General features: G+C 38.5%; 1 protein-coding gene across 2 annotated transcripts in view; it reads right to left on the reverse strand.

The window, feature by feature from the left end:
- ABI3BP (ABI family member 3 binding protein) overlaps positions 1-17,532 on the reverse strand; it is a 256,673-nt gene that overhangs the window by 129,057 nt on the left and 110,084 nt on the right. The window contains exons 7-13 of one of the 2 annotated variants that reach the window (XM_054714048.1): positions 14,655-14,703; positions 13,321-13,392; positions 12,367-12,459; positions 5,831-5,908; positions 3,595-3,669; positions 2,780-2,854; positions 1,477-1,551 (exon numbers count right to left, since the gene is read on the reverse strand). In XM_054714048.1, the coding sequence (XP_054570023.1) occupies positions 1,477-1,551; positions 2,780-2,854; positions 3,595-3,669; positions 5,831-5,908; positions 12,367-12,459; positions 13,321-13,392; positions 14,655-14,703 (517 nt within the window). The remainder of the gene's footprint in view (positions 1-1,476; positions 1,552-2,779; positions 2,855-3,594; positions 3,670-5,830; positions 5,909-12,366; positions 12,460-13,320; positions 13,393-14,654; positions 14,704-17,532) is intronic. The other variant, XM_054714049.1, reaches the window with a different exon arrangement.

Genomic DNA, 17,532 nt, shown 5'->3' on the forward strand with positions numbered 1-17,532 from the left:
AAAAATTAAAATACAAACAAGTAAAATAAAAATCATGGAGGTAATCACACTAAGTGGTTTCTGAGGTTTTATAATTATCTTATGCTGAATATCCATCCTCTTTAGTTGACTGTTAGGTATAAAAAAAAAGATACATAGGAGAAAACTCTTTAATTGAGAAAAATCTATTTTCAAAAGAGGAGAGCTATCTCCCTTAATCAGTTTTAGTGGTGGAACACAAGAATTCTCAGAAGAAAAAAAGTCAATTGCCACAATTTATAAAAGAGCAAACTAAGACCCAGAAATGTAGAGTAAAATATTTAAAGTATACAGTTAGCAGGAAAGCCAGAACTGGAAAAAAGTCCATTATTAATTCCAAGACTTGTGGTCTTCCCTCTATATCACAGTATGCTTATAAATTTTAGGGTTCAGTAATAATATCTTGAACATAGTAGGCTCTCAAATGTTCATTGTTGGCAAATATAAGGTATGGTATGAGGGGCAATGAGAGTCACCTGCCCTACCCCCACTCAGCTAGACTTGCTGATTTCCACCTGCAAGCTCAGTTGCTCCTTGCTGAGCAAATCAAAGCTGACCTGAGGATACGCAGGGGCTGGGAAGCCTTTTTAAAGTTGGACTCTGGATGCAATGTCCTATCCCTGGCCCCTGGGCCCTAAGTCATACAGCTCACTCCCAGGCACCTAGTACCACGTTTGGCACATAAAAGGTGCTCAATAAATAGCAATAATTGTCACTAAAAAAAGTTCATTGCTGGAAAAGAAGCAAATATCTACCTGCAAGGGAAACATTAAATTCACACGGTTAAATCAGACCCAGGTAGATGCTTATTTTTGGTACTGCCTCATGGCACTAAAGAGATCTCTAGAAATTCAATGAGCCAATGCATAGTCCATCTTCTAGCCAAAGATCTAAATAGATGTCCAGATGTTAAGATACAGATCTTTAAAAACAAATGCAAAAACATTTTGCTTTTGTACTGAGAAAAAAATGAGATTTATTTAAGTATAAGAATGAATTATAGCTTTACCATTTACTACAAAGTATACTGATAATCAATTAAGAAACATATAAAGATAAAAATGAGAAACTCAATACAGGCAGTACTCAGGTTACATCAGAGACCCGTTCCTACGGCGCGACGTAATGCGATTGTCACCGTAAGTAGGAACCCACCTACATAAGCACCTACGTCACTCACATGGAGCACATACACAGCAGTAATGAAGTGAAACAGTAAAAAAATGTAAAAGAAAGATAACAATTCCTGACCTTTACTTGTGGTAAATAAATAATAAAAAACATAAAGCACATATGTACATACGTCAAAATGACGGAACTTTTTTAAAAAAAATTATTTTATAAATAAATGGGAGATGGCAACGTAACCACAGAACAAGGTACGGAGAGTCCGATGTAACCCGAGGACTGCCTGTACTGTTGTTTCAGTCTATTTTTTTTTAAAAAAAATGCAATTACCAGTTTGAGGTGGTAAAACTTTGGAATCTTCAGATGTTTTAGTTATAGGTGCAATCCATGGCTTTTCACTCGAAGCTACAGTAGTAAAAAGAAAGGGAATTTGCTGAAGTTTTTTTGAGGAGGACAAAGAAACAGAAACAGGTCGCTGGGATGGTTGACTATGAGAATCCTGCAATGAAAAGCACACACTCTTTCTATCAAAAGCCATCGTCTATCAGGAAGAAATTTCTATGTTCCCATCCTGAGAGCATGTGATTGGTTAGTGACTAGAGAGAGACCAAAGGTTGGCGTCGTATTCTCAATGTTTTTGAGGACAGGAAACTAACTTCATGAACTATGTGGAATTAATAGAGTGATGATTGATACTAAATTTAAAAAAAATCCAATCAGACAAATATATGTTTTTTGTTTGTTTGTGTTGCGTTGCCAAATCAACCACCTGTCTGGTTAAGTTAATGGAATTCATCAGTTCACTGAGGTTTGCAGAGATAGGACCCAGTGAATGTAGCCTCCAGAATTAAGCACTCATCACCCACATCTTAACACCAGGTCTTAGGTGCTGTTATTACCCAAGGCGCCCCCAGGTTTCTCAAAAGGGAAGGGTGTTTTTGCCTGAGGAAATTCTGGAAGTCTTTTCGGAGCTGTAAAGAAACACATAAGAAATGTTATGACTTGAGGTGCAAGTAACAGAGAAAAGATTTTACTAAACAAATAAACAAACACAGAAAGGCAAATTATTCACGTTAAGTAAGGGACTGTTAGTAGTATTTTTTTAATCCTGTGTTTCAACATTGGATGATATAATAAAGCTCCCTTTTCTAGGTTTTTATAACCAGACACTAGACTTGAGGAATTTGAGCTCTTCTTTTAATTTTGATTAAACTTGTTTTCTAATTTACTCAGCTATGTGTATGTGTGCTCATTTAGACTCACATCAAGTACTAAACATGTCTGAGGTAGCAAATGTCCATCTACTAGCATTTAAAAATAGAATTGTAGTGACCACATGGCTCTATAATTAAGCTCACCTCCACCAATAACTTTTTTTATACTGCGTTCATAAAGAAATTAGAATTCTAAACACCTGAAGGATTTGCTATAGAGAGAGACTCTTTAGGACCCTAAATTATAAAGATTTCATAACATTTATAAACCTGGTGTTGGGGAGCTTATCGTTTTATAAGCTAAGTGTTTCTTCTTTCCTGTGAGGAGGTAAATTTAAATAAATTAGCCTACGGACGGCTTTCAAGCATGCATAAAATGCGCAAGGTGATAATAAGCTGTAGTATTTAAAAGTTTTTACCTAGAGTGCTCAGTGGTAACTCAAACCTAGGTATTAGAATAGTTTGCGATCTTTCCGGGGTCTTTTCGCTGAGAACTACAATAAAGAAGAATTCGGTTAGCAAATGTGTGACCTGGGATTCGACACTGTGGCTCAACCATGATCCTGTGATGCGCGCTCACACAGAGTGTGCACCGGCCGCTGATGCCTTTCGAGGACATGGCTGGCTTTCCCTGGGGAAGGTGCACGTGGCTGTTCAAAGGTGAAGGTGCACTTCCAAGGGGCCGCGGCGTGGCACGATGATCCACATCACAAGCACAGAACAAAGCACACGCCGCCCCTTTTCTCCAGAAGAGAACCAAGCAGGTAAGAGCCTCTTGGGCCAAGAAGCAGCGAACAGGTGTGACATGAAATTCCTATTAGACAGCGTGACCCTTTTGGGGATTCTCCTCGTTTTTAGTACACACAAGACTTGGAAAAGCCATTGACAACAGAAAGCACAGACACAGTCAAGACTTCCAGGTTTCCCCCACCTCTCCAAGCCTCCTGGGATAAGAGGCGGCTGCCATCTGTGTTTCTGTACATCCTACGAGACTGGGGAAAAGGGTGTGCAGCCAGCAGCTAGCAGCCAGCGCTCCCTCGAACATCATTCACCAGGATCGAGGCATGGGATTAACTCTAATGAAACTGGTCCAAGAAATAGGAAGATTAACTACTGCCAGTAAGGAGGTGAGAGATGAGGGGAAAGGTAAGGCATTGGGTTGCTTTTCTTTTCTAGGAGTGCTGGGAGGGTTTTGTTTGTTTTAGAAAAAAAAAAAAAAACTTCTTAGAATTACCCAGTGTTGTTTCTGAAATATCTAATGCACTAGACACAGTGGATTTAGTGGTTCCTGGAACCGAGTCAGGAGTCACTGGAAAGTAAAAAAGACAACTTTACAAATTAATATAAAATTATGAAGCAACCGAAGACCCTAAGACATGGGGGCCCTTTGGAATTAATAACCGGCGCACAGCTCATTACTTTTCAAGTTACGAGTTATGTTAAGGACTCCATGGCTTGCTTGCGCCACAGCCTGACCTGACATGGCTCCCAACGTTTCCTTTCAGGTTGGGTCCACTTTCCATGTGTTACAAAAAGCACTCTGAACTGACCTCCAGGAAAGCACTTATCGGATGAATCCTAACTTTTTATTCATCTGCCTTTTTATTTCTCTCCACCTTCAAGGCTTAGCACAATGTCCGGGGTATAGTAAGCAAGCACCTAATAAATGTTTATTAAATGAATTAATAAATGGGCAAATAAAACAATGATCCGGGGCAAAAAAAGGTTTATTGAGAACTATTACATTCTATGATTTCTCTCTTGCAAACTGCAGTCAACATGCGGAGGTTGGAACTGGGTTGAAATGATGATAAGGATGCAAATGCTCAGCCACAAGGGTGCTCTAATTGCTAGGTCAAAAGCAAAGACGACCTCAGCTAAATAGTGTTCAAGAAATAAGAACCAGGATCACTGAGATCTGGAGTGAATTGGGAGCTAGACAATTCTAGAATTTTTGCAGGGCTAAGGACTTGTGGCAACACAATAACACTGAATAATAAGTTATGGTGTTTAACTAAGTGTTTCTGAAGTGGAAAATTGTGAGGAAGATTTGGAAGAGAACTAAGAAATCTATCGACTCTGCCATGAGATAATGTGCCAAGAGTAGAAAGTATAATTGGGCAGAATCTTCGGGGCAGAAAAGAAGTTGGAGTCATCCACTGGATCATGCCTATGTTTTTATTGGTATTGAACAATTATATTGAAATCAGAAAAGTACCTAGGGCAGTGATGGCGAACCTATGACATGCGTGTCAGCACTGACACGCGTAGCCATTTCTGATGACACGTGGCCGCTGAGGCGGCCGCATGCCGAGGATGAAACATTTGCTGCTCCTGAGGATGAAACATTTGCGAAATAATGTTTTTTCCTCAAAGTGACACACTACCCGAGTTATGCTCAGTTTTTTGGCGAAGTTTGACACACCAAGCTCAAAAGGTTGCCCATCACTGACCTAGGGATTTCATTCAGATAGATTATTTCAGCTTCCTGAATAGTGTTGACCTCTGCCCCACCTGCCATGAAGATGAGGGATGGAAGGTCCATCTCTCTCCTTTAGGCAGAGCCACATACTTCTTGCTTTGTCAGAAATATCCTTATTTGAATTGGTTTCTTGAAATCACATTATTTTATTTTCCCACCAGTATTTAACTCCTCTGGATCAGTTATGAGTCTAAGAGTTTAGTACAAGGTAAATACCACTAATATTTCAACTTACAGCAATTTTATGGATTAAAATGTTTACTTTAGATTGGAGTTACTTTGCTAAATGTGGATTTGGGGAAATTCTTGCCAGATGTTTGCTTCACTGCGTCCTAGATGAGGTGGTATTGCTCTGGCAAAACTCTGTAGTTCAGAGAATAATGTGTCCCCAGTGGGCTTGACTTGGGCAGTTCATTCATAGAAGAAATGCTGAATGTTTGTTAGTAACGGCCGATAAACTGTGGGGAAAATGCATTCCACATTTATTCTTTAAAGAATTTTTACTGAACTATTACATATTATCTCTATTGGGATTTTTAACCTTCCAAAGACATTGATGCTAAATGATATAGCTCTCAAGCTATGGATTTGTGAAGGTTAATGATGGCATTTTGCTCAGATGACCACTTGTGAAAGTGGAGGAATGAAACATGATCCCATGTCTTCACATAAAAGGAAAACACCAAAACCAGGCATTACGTTTTAGTGTAAGATTATTTCACAATGTTGAGGTAATAGCTTTCACTTAGAGTGAAAAATACAGTTTCCATATTACATATTAGTTATATGGTTCAGTAGTTCATTTTGCAGCTGTTGTTTTTCCAGACGTTAGATTAAGGACCTAGAATCACATCACCTATCGTTTTGTGCTATCGATCGAAATGAATTTCCTACTGGCTCTTCACTGGATAAAAGTACAGGCTTGTCAGTCATTTACTATTAGACAAATATTACTTATTGTAAGTGAACAATATGGGGATCTCATTACCTGTTATGGGCTGTGCTGGGATTTTTTCTACCTTTGGTGTTTTAGATTCAGCTGGTAATGCCAAGGTTTCATTCTTAGCTAAAAAAAAAAAAAAAAAAAAAAAAAAGTTAGAGAACAAACAGTTTACCTCACTTCCCTATAACACAGTGTCCAAATGCAATTCGTTCAAAACATAATCAAGTAACAGACTATTTCCAGAAATCTATTCTGCTTTTATCTCTTCCCACCAGGTAGTCAACAAATTTATTGTGCATTTCTACCAGGGATTAGCATGAATAGATGACAGTGTTCAGAATCCCTTCTTTTAACCGTCAGTAATTAAGATCTAAGTTGGCATTGGAATGAAGGAATAAATCACAACCCAACACTTGAATAACTCTCAAGTCATTCTTATTCATAGAGTTTCTGGAAGCCATATGTTGCATTGCAAATACTCACTGGAATTTTATATTGAAGTACTCCTAATTTTTTAAAAAAATCAATGAATAGAAAATTTCCATTATTACGCATGGTAAAACATTCAACAGGTTCAGACACTGAAATTTTAAAAAAGCATAAGCAACACACTTGGGAAACTAAATTATTTGAAAATACTTGTGGCAAAAAAAAAAAAAAATACCAACAGTAATTTATTTGAGCCATGTGTTAACAAACACCTATTGTTTTGGTCACAGAGGGGATTCAGTGTAAAGATTAAAATATATTTTTTTTCCCTCTTCAGACAACTGTTCAGGAAACTTCCTTCTAAAATGTAGGTATTCTTTTTCAAAGAAAGTACATTTCTATACCAGAGTTTCCCAATGATTAAGATATTTCCCATTTTAAAAATGCACCAACGATTAACTTGAGTCAGCTCTTTCACACACAAAATCGATAACCTACTTATAATATTTTGAAACAGTCTAGTGGCATGAAAAAATTAATTAATCTTTGAGATACCCTGATCATGTCACTTTGAACTGATTATAGCTCGATGGGATTTCGTAGAGTCCAAAGGCTGTACAGAACGTCTTGGGTTTCTCAGCCTCGGCACTGTTGACATTTTGGGCTGGATAATTTTTTGGTGTGAGGCCTTTCCTATGTTGCAGGATGTTGAGTAGCACCTCTGGCTTTTACCACTGGATTCCACTAGCATGTACATAGTTGTGGCAACCAAAAATGTCTCCAGACGTTGCCTAATTTCCCCTGGGACAAAACTGCTCTCTGTTGGGAACTATTGATCTAACCTGTTCTCTCACAGTTCTTTGAGGATGCAAACTCTGTAACCTCCTTTTGTAGTTCACATCCCTGCTGTAAAGACCATTTTCTCCTTTTCAGCTGACATGGGCATGAAATATTTATTTACTGGTGATGGACAAAGGCAGTTATAAAGTCATTCCTTTCACAGTGTTAATAGAAGCCAATCAATTTTTAATCTGTATTATAGAAGCATTCAATAGATTCCTACATAGAGCTAATTATTTTCAGGAGTGACTTAAAATGCTAGACATAGGTGTCATGAGTGCTATATACTTGCCCTATCATATCTAATAGCCATGTGTGTGCTTTGGATTCATGAGCACATGAAGTTGCACAGCAGAAATGTCTGATTCCATTGTTCAAATTAATTTAGCAGGGCATAAAGAGAGAGGGCTCTATTTCTAGAATAACTAAAAATGCTGATCTAGTATACTTTTACAAAAAAATCCTATTTTTAAAACTTCTAAATTTGATCAACCCTTTTTCCTGCCTTTTTTTGTAGTCACAGTTTTTGTTTAGAAGCACTGTGATTGTTCGCACAGGAAAAACCATTTGGGTTCCAAATTTTTATGAGCAAGTTCTGGTTCTGTTATTTTCAGGATGTGCCATAGGAAGGTGTTTGCTTTTATTTTTCAAATGTAAGATTATAAGGTTTCTCTTTAGGGGTCTTTTCTTTTTCAGTGTCCTCTGATCCTTTAGGATACGTTTGCTAATCCTCTCCTCCCTGTGTAACATCCTGTGTTCTTGGTGGTTGCCAGGGTGACTAGGACTATTTATTTACTTACTTGCTTACTTACTAATGTATTTTAACATCCATAGACTTTCATGAATGCTCTAAATTGTTTTTGCTTTAGCTTCTCATATTCTAAACATGCCCTTAGCTGGCAATCACCTTAGGCTGAAAAGAAGAAAAAAGGGTAAACTATGTTCCCAAGAGAGAATTGTATTCTTTACACATCACCAACTCCTTACAAAGGCATACTGTATTTCTAAATATTGCCTTTCAGAATCAGAGAAATTGGTAGATGGAGAAATATTTAAATGGGGGGATTTTATGTTTCCTATCGAACCCAAACATCCCTCCACATCATCTATGCACAAGTGCAGTCTTGGCACCAGTGGAGCAAAATCCCATCAGAATGACCTAAAACCCAGGAAATTTCTTTTCCCTCTCTGATTCTTCTGCACCTTTTATTTCAACACTGTTGTTTCCGTTAATTTTTGGCAAGCTAAGTCTTGACTTTGGCAAACCCTACATATATCCCTGGGTGATGTGGGTGTAATACTAATTTTCTTGTTTATATCTCTCATTATTCACACCATGTGTTCTTAGAACAAAAGCTAATAATGTCTCAATGTCCCATGATGGACACTGCTGGAATGAGGATATTATTTTTAGGATTTACCCCATCAAAAAATTGGACTTTTCTGAATTGTGGTGATACATAACCCCAGGAAAGTTTATTTCTTCCTCAGTAGTATGAAGAATTGCTTATGTCTGCATTAAAATATTACAGTAAACTTAAAATGTAATTTTTAAAATACAGTCTGTTAAGATGTTACATTGGATGGATTTACTATACATTTTCAAACATACTATCAATCTCTTCAATGCATAAAAAATTGCCATTGTTAAATTTGACAGGTGTTTCCCCAGAAATACAAGTTAAAAGAGATATTTAACTATTCGCATACCATTTCTTCCCTATTAAAATTACAATCCTGAAGGTTTAGTGAATTATATCAGAAAAAAACAAAATAAAAACAAAACAAAATCCCCGAATCTCTAAAGTAAACAAAACACCTGAATTGATATTAAGGTAGCACGTGGAACTTTGCAAAAAACCAAAAGGAAATATCACTCAAGACTAAGGACTAGGGAATAAAACATCTAATTCTAAACTGACAGCAGTGATCTGGGAAGAAAACTGCCCATTTTCAGTCTCCGTTACATCCTGGGTTTTGTAGTTTTGAGAGACAGATTAGGGACCAAATCAATAAGAGATTGGCTGGCTTCTTTTTTTCTCTTTCCAAACAAGTTTCCAGGTGAGGCAATGTGTAGGCTCCAGAGAGAAAGCAGGTGAGTGCAAAAGTCCTGAGCTCTGATCCCAAACACAGGTTCCCTGGGGGCATTCAACTTGGGAGCTTCCTGGTTTTGAGCACAGCATACAGATGATGTGGAGTTGAGTCGCAGGGTTTTACAGTTAAGAGTGAGATGATCAAGCCTGATGTACGAATTAAGGATATGGAGGCTAGGCTCCCCCCGCCGTGTCTACGCCCTTGAAGGTAACCCATTCTGACAGCGATGAATATTTTACAGTAAAAATGTAAGGGTTGAACAAAAATCACAAAGATTTACTGGCAAATTTTAACATCTTAAGGAAATGGTGATGCATAAGCTTTGAACAGTGTTCTAAAACTGTAAGTCTAATAGACTACCTGTTAAGTGTTCTTTACCCACTTAAGCTTTGTTCCTCCTTCTTCCAGGAAGTTATCAAAATTAACAGCTAAGGAGAATTTAGGAGTCCCTAATTTTTAAAACCGTTACAGTCTGATTGCCTACCATCAGAAAAACAAATCGGTTAGGTCTCCAACAAGGGAAAAATAAGTCTGAGGTCCCGGTATGGGCTGTGTAGCTCACCATGATGGGCCCCAGTAACATGCTGGGACAGAGTAATGCTTAATAAGTATTTGTTGATTGAGTGCTACCAAACAGGGGCTTGGGCCTCTGGTTTTGCATCCAAACAATGTGAAGAGTTGATAATGTAAGTGCTGAAGTTCTTAGCTAGTGCCTACTTTAGGGAAAATAGTCTGCATTTTTAAGTCTTGTTCAATTTCTATCACATTACACCATCTCCTTTCATATTATCAACAGCCCAAGACATTATCCAGACCAGCAGCATAAGTATCACCTACTGGTAAGAAATGCAAATTCCTAGGCCCCAGCTCAGACCTACTGAATCAGTAACTCTGGGGGGGACGGGGTGCGGGGAGGCAAGCAGTAGTCTGTGTTCACAAGCTCTTCAGGATGTGTGATGCTTGATTAAGTCTGAGTATCAAACTAATTTGATACTCAAATGCAGCAACTAAGCCCAGTGACCACCACAATTGTTCCCTGGGCTCCCTTTAAAAGGTTTTGCTGCTGTTGTTATTTTGCAAATTGTTATGATTTGTTTGTCTATTAATTTTTTATGTTTTTTTTAAACATTGAAATCATAGCAGGTTCTTTCTAGAAGTAAGAAGCAGTACCAATCTCAAGTAAATTATAATGGTAACAGTCCTGACCTTTATATCAGTTCTTATAGAAAGTATCTAGTGGTACCTTGATAGTGTACTAAGTATAATTTATAAGAATTACTCTATTTGAAAATTATATAAATGTGTGTATTTTGGATAATTTGACAAATGTTCACTCTTTTTTATAAATGTATATTTATTTAATATTTTATCCTATATAATAAAGAGGTAATATGCAAATTGACCATCACACCATCACAAGATGACTGTCTATGACCAGGCTGGCAGGGGGGTTAGTGAGGGATGACCAAATGACTGAACAAGCAGGCTGCGTGGGGCGACCAGGACGGCAGGGGGCCATGAGGGACAGCCAGGTCAGCAGAGGGGTGCAGTTGGGGGTGACCAGGCCAGCTGCGAGGGGGCAGTTGGGGGCGACCTGGCTGGCAGCGTGGGGCAATTAGGAGCGACCAGGCCAGCTGGGGGGGCAGTTAGGGGTGATCAGGCCGGCATGCAGAGGCAGTGAGGGGCGATCAGGCCAGCAGGGGGGTAAGTTAGGGGTGACCAGGTAGGCAGGCAGGTGAGTGATTAGGAGCCAGTGGTCCAGGATTGTGAGAGGGATGTCTGACTGCTGGTTTAGGGGTCCCAGATTGGGGAGGGTGCAGGCTGCCCCCCTTCCCCCCCCCCCCCCGTGCATGAATCTCATGCACCAGGCCTCTAGTATAAATATAACTACTTCCCTATAGAATGTGATTTAACCTTTTGCACTCGGATGTCGAGTGTGACTCAACACAGTTAGCATTAGAATAAAGGAATCAAGAAAAAAGCAAGTGAGTGCAAAGGGTTAATACCTTCAAAACTCCAATTTCTCTGCCTCTTACTTTCCCCCCAACTTCTTAATAATGGTAAAATATACTACATAACATAAAGTTTATTATCCTAACCATTTTTAAATGTAAAGCTCAGTAGTATTAAATCCTATGTAATAAAACCCTAATATGCAAATCGACCGAACGGCAGAACAACTGGAAGGAATGACCGGTCACTATGACATGCACTAACCACCAGGGGGCAGATGCTCAACACAGGAGCTGCCCCCTGGTGGTCAGTGTGCTCCCACAGGGGGAGTACTGCTCAGCCAGAAGCCGGGCTCATGGCTGGCGAGGGCAGTGGCAGTGGCAGGAGCCTCTCCTGCCTCCGCTGTAGGCGGGCGGTAAGGAGCGAGGGATCCCAGACTGCAAGAGCCCTGGAGTGCGAGAGGGATGTCTGACTGCCGGCTTGTATCAGAAATTAGTTTGATACTCAGACTTAATCAAACATCACACACCTGGGGGGATCGGGCCTAAGCCGGCAGGAGGATATCCCCCAAGGGGTCCCAAACTGCGAGAGGGTGCAGCTGGGCTGAGGGACTCCCTTAAGTGCACGAATTTTGTGCACTGGGCCTCTTGTATTTTCATAATGTTGCACAACCATCACCACCATCTACCTCCAGAACACTTACCATCTTATAAAACAAACTCTGTACCATTAAACACTAACTCCTCATTCCTCTCCTCCCTCCAGTCCTTAGCAATCATCCTTCATAGAGTATTGGTCTTTTTGTAATTGGTTTACTTTGCTCAAAGTTTATCAATATTGTAGCAACCGTCAGAATTTCCTTTTCTTTTGATGAAAATATTCCATTTTATGTTTGAACCACATTTTGCTTATTCATTCATCTGTTGGACACATTAAATTGCTTCCATGTTTTAGCCACTGTGAATAATGCTACTGCAAACATGGGTGTACAAAATACTTCTTTGAGAACTTTTCAATTCTTTTGGATATATACCCAGAAATGGAATTGCTGGATCCTATGGTAATTTTATTTTTTTGAAGAGTGGTCATATTGTTCCCATAGCAGCTATACCACTTTACATTCCTATCAACAGTACATATGCCTGTCCCTTACTTTTACTTTGAGATCCCAAATAGCCCATTTTTTAGATTCCTTGGATATTCTAAGAATATCAGTTCTAGTATTTGGTCACTGAAAAGTTCAATCATAGAACTTTGCTGCTTACCTAATTGTGTCTTGATTGCATCTGAAATCTCAAACATTATGGATGTAGGAAGTTTTACGGTGGTTTCATTAAGACCAGGAATAACAAGGTGGACTGCAAGGAAACAGAAGTAAAGATGAGAGAAAGGAAATGCATCATGACATAAAATAAAGCTCAGAGTGGCAGATATTAGTAAATATTGAGTTTAGCACTTATTTTGCTTAGTCAATTTTAACCCCAACTTTAAAATGTTGGAAAAAAATATGACAGTACCTTTTAAACAGAGTCTTTTTCTTATTCAGAACTGAACTACCAAAATCCTCTGGCTTTTAATCCATGGACTTAAAAATTGTAAAATGGATGCTTAAGATGTGTGGTGAACAAAGGACACCACTATTAATAATAAACAACCAAAGGACTTGTATGCATGCATATAAGCATAACCAATGGACGCAGACAACAGGGGGTGAGGGTGAGGGCAGGATTGGGAGGAGGTGGGGGGCAATGGAAGGATAAGCACACATTTGTAATACCTTAATCAATAAAGGGGGGGAATAAAAAAATAATAAAAAAGAAGTTCAATATGACAAAGACTCCTTCATAACTGCAACAACCCTGTGGGGTAGGTAGGATGGGTTCCATCATTCCCACTAGGCATGAGCTAGAGTTGTTTCTCTTACACATTGGGATAGAACTTGTATGCATATATGCATAAACCGTGGACATAGACAATGGGGTGGTGAGGGCCTGGGGTCGGGGGCCGAGACAGAAGTGGGCTATAAGAGGTTAATGAGCCATCTCTTGGCTCCTAGCCTGGAATAAACACAGCCAGGATCCTAAATATTGAAAGGAAATGAATCAACATCAATTTAACAGATCTTCTCACAGTGCAAAATTCCATAAAAGCTCTATTATATATTTTTAAAAAATAGCCTGATTTTCTTAATCTTGGTATAGAGTTCAAGACTGACTCACCCAGTATTGTTCCTCCAATGGGAGTCCTATCTGGGGATTTAATTGAAGCTCTGTGGGTAACATTCTGAATCACTGTTGAAATACAAAAAGATAATAGTGTGTGTTAGGGGGAAATAGTCAGAAAGCAGTAAGAAGCTAATAATGTGAAGTCATCTGCACTGAAGAAGCACTGATCCAGTTAATAAAAAGGAACTCATTGGGTTGACTACACAGCCAATGAAAGGTCTAGAAGGCACATCTTACCTTAACACCAATGCCTATAAGTACTGAAAGGCTATTATTACTTTATCATAAAGTGTTCTATTCTAAGGAGCTGAAAATTTCCTAAATAATGCACAAAATGAGGCAATGACCTAATAAATTAAAAAATTAGAAAATACTAGTATATATTCTCAAAGCAAAGAATCATTGGATAATTCCAATACTAATTGACCCTACTTTGAGAGTATACTTGTGACATTATTTTCTTAAAATGAAGAATAATTTTAAGTCCCCAATCTCTTCTCCCAAGAAACTTTCTGGACATAATAAAGTAGACCTGGAGAGAATTATGCTAAGTGAAATAAGCCAGTCAGAGAAAGGTTATCACATGATCTCACTCATATGTAGAATCTAATGAACCAAAAACACTGATGAATAAAAATAGGCCCAGAGACATAGAAGCATGAACAGACTGTTGAATCTCAGAGAGAAGGCAAGGGAGGGTGGATCAGAAGAGATCAACCAATGAACTTGTATGCATATATGCATAACCCGTGGACACAGACAATGGGGTGGTGAGGGCCTGGGGTGGGGGGCCGAGACAGAATATAAGAGGTTAATGAGGGAAAAAGGAGGACCTATGTAATACTTTCAACAATAAAGATTTTTAAAAAGTGTTAAGAATAATAATTTGAAAAACTGAGAGTCAAAGCAAAAACAACTGGATAATGAAATAAAATAAGACATTATAATTCTTGAAGCCTGGATGTCTTACCTTTCCCTAAAGTTTTCATTTCATTAATTCATATCCTCTTAATGATTTTCTTCATGTATGCTCGCTTAATACTAAACTAAGCCACACATATTTAATGGGCTTTTTAGAATTGAATACTTATGATTGCTTTGTCTCTAGTTGTCCAGACAACGTGACTTGCCAGGACTAGGCCTATTGGTACAAGAGCCAAAATTACCTATTAACTTCTCATTTATGAGGCCATACTGATTACTTCAAACATTTTCTGAAAAATTATCAGAGAAGTTGAAAAAATATGTGTGATGTTGAATTATCTGAATTTAAAAAAGTATATTAAAATAGTTATAAATACATATCCAGAGCAGACTCATAAAATTACCTTGCTTGATGATTGTTATTGGGATCAGCTTCCTTGGGACATATGCTGGCTGAAAAAAGAGCAAGAGTCAGTTTCTGAGTTAGTGCTAATCAAAAAAATAAGAAGAAGAAGAACTAGAAGTAGCCCTTTCTTGTCTTCAATGAAGTCTCCCATGACACTGGTTTAACAGTTGCTGGAAAGATCTTTAGTACATATACTGTATATCTGCCTCTACTTTATTTTACAACTCTCCCCATAAATGTCCAAAGATTTGACAGAAGCAATTTCTTCAGAACTCCCATTAGTTTACTTAGAAACTGCAATGGAAAGAAACTAAATCTTCTGGGTTGAATACTAGTTAATTTTCACTTGATTTCAGGTGTAACCCATCAAACTCTGTCTTTACATTCTCTCTCAAATAGATGTTAAGCTACATATTATCTTTCTAAACCAAACAACATCGATTGTTTGAGTGTGTCCAATTGCTGCCACTGCTACTCCACACACACACTCAACCACCATGAGCTCCTGACACCACACATTTCCTTGCCCAAGAAGGTTGAGCTTGGAATCAAATCTAGACATTTCTACTTCCAAAGCCTGCACTCTTAACCATTCTGTACATATTTATGCACAAGGGACCTCGGACTTAGAAGGAATTAGTTCTCAGGAGACTGTGCACTTTTATCTCTCCCAAATTGCCTCAGATGTCCCACTGGAAGTTTTAAAATCATAGAACTACTTGAACTAGGGATGGGTATAGTGTGAACTTTAAAGGGCAGTCATCATCAGACATAACTGTGAAGCCAAGGATAAGACAGCCAAGGAAGAGACATGGGAACAAAATAAGAGAAAGGCAACAAATGATATAGAGAAGAATTAGGTTGAGTTACAGAGGTAAGCATGACATCAATTTCTTTTAAAAATAATTGATTTCAGAAAGAGAGAGAGACATCAATGTGAAACATCGATTGGTTGCCTCCCGCATGCACCCTGACTAGGGATCAAACCCTCACTCTGGTATGCGCCCTGAACAGGAATCAAACCCACCACTTCTGGTGCATGGGACGAAGCTCCCACCAACTGAGACGCATCAGCCAGGGAGACATCAATACCTTGATGCTTGCTTTAGAGTGCATACATAATACAGATATTCTACCTACTAGACCTGTTGATAAATCAGGATGTGCTGAATGAAATACTTACAACATAATTGTGAGCAAAAGAGACGAACATGTTACCATTTTAATAAATGACCTTTCCATAATAAAGAAGTGCCATTATACCAAGCTTACCGTTGGCTATTTTTCTTCTTGTATTAAGGTCCTTATGTTTAAAAATAAATAAATGAACAAAATTGACTATTATAAAATTATTTTAAAAATAATCTACCTATTGACTCAGAGCTCTAGACTGAATGCTGTGCCCCTCCTAATTCATATGTTAAAACTTACTCCCCAATGTGATGGCATTAGAAGGTGGGGCATTTGAGAAGTGATTAGGTCATAAGGGTGGAACCCTCATAAATGGAATTAGTGCCCTTATAAAAAAGACCCCAGAGAGCTCCCTCCACCCTTCCACCATGTGAGGACAGCAAGAAGATGGCTTGTTGTGAACCAGGAAACCCCAAACCTGCTGGCGCCTTGACCTTGGGTTTCCCAAGCTCCAGAAGTGTGAGAAACAAATGTTTCCTATTTCAGCCACCCAGTCTACGGTATTTTTGTTATAGTAGCCCTAATGGATTAAGACGCCCAGCAACCTAGCCTAAAGAACTAATTGAAGATACAAATAATATTTTATGTGTAAGGGTGTTTATTCCCCAATGTGAAACAATCTCATTATCCAAAAAGAGGTTTTATTAAATAAAGTATGGTTCAAGTTTTTGACATCTACTTAATAAAGTAGAAAAATATGCATGCTATAAATACAAAGGATACAAATTTGTAACCACAACATAACCTGATTTTATAACAAATATGTATAGACAAAAGGCCAGAAGGAAATAGATCATAGTTTGTTTTTTTTAACAGTAGTTGGTTTGTTTTTTTTTTTTTTTGCTGTTAAAAGAGAAATTTTATTAAGAAACTTATAAGACAATAAAGTAAGGAGGTGGTAGATAGTAAAGAGGAATAGATTCAACATCAAGAATTCTGACTTCCCAACAGTAGTTATTTTTATAAGCTGATAGTAATTTTATTTCATATACCTTTCTCTATTTTCCAAATTTCTTACATGAATGAAGTACATTTATAATTAGAAAAAGTTAATCAATATGTTCAGTTCCTACATATTACTATCGGTAAAGAGAAAATATTGTAAATATAATTTGTATATGATTTTTCCCAGGCAAGGGGAGGAGGAAAGTAGTAATAGAAGCATAACCTTCAGGAGGAGAGAAAACAAATCTCAGCTTTGATGTTGCACTGGCAGTAGGATATCTTTCACCTTTTTCATAAGAAAATGAAATATGAGCACTTGTACACAGGAGCCTTCCGCAGAGAGGGACAGTCAGCCCCATGGCACTGCCTCACGTGTCCACCTTACTTCCCCCTGCCCTGCTCCCGTGAAAGGGCTGACAGTCCATGGCCTCTCCTTTCTCAGAATTCCAAACGCCTGCTGCAGGGACCTCCAGTCACATGGGAGCACTTACTGGGGGAGCCACACCATCCTCGCGGGCATGAATAATGGTTTTTGCTAGAGCTGTGACTACAGCTCCAAAGAATTTTGAATGCTTTGTCTTACTGAATGTAATGCCCGTTTTGCTGAGTGTGAAGTTTTTCAGGGAGACATCATATTATAGCAGAAAGGCCGGCATGTCGCTGGGTTGAGCCTTTGAGTTGCATTATTCCAATTTCATTTCTTTTGCTGAGATGATTTTTCTAAACAATTTTTTTACAAG

Source organism: Eptesicus fuscus, chromosome 3 (genome assembly GCF_027574615.1).
Source record: "Eptesicus fuscus isolate TK198812 chromosome 3, DD_ASM_mEF_20220401, whole genome shotgun sequence".
Lineage (NCBI taxonomy): Eukaryota > Metazoa > Chordata > Mammalia > Chiroptera > Vespertilionidae > Eptesicus > Eptesicus fuscus.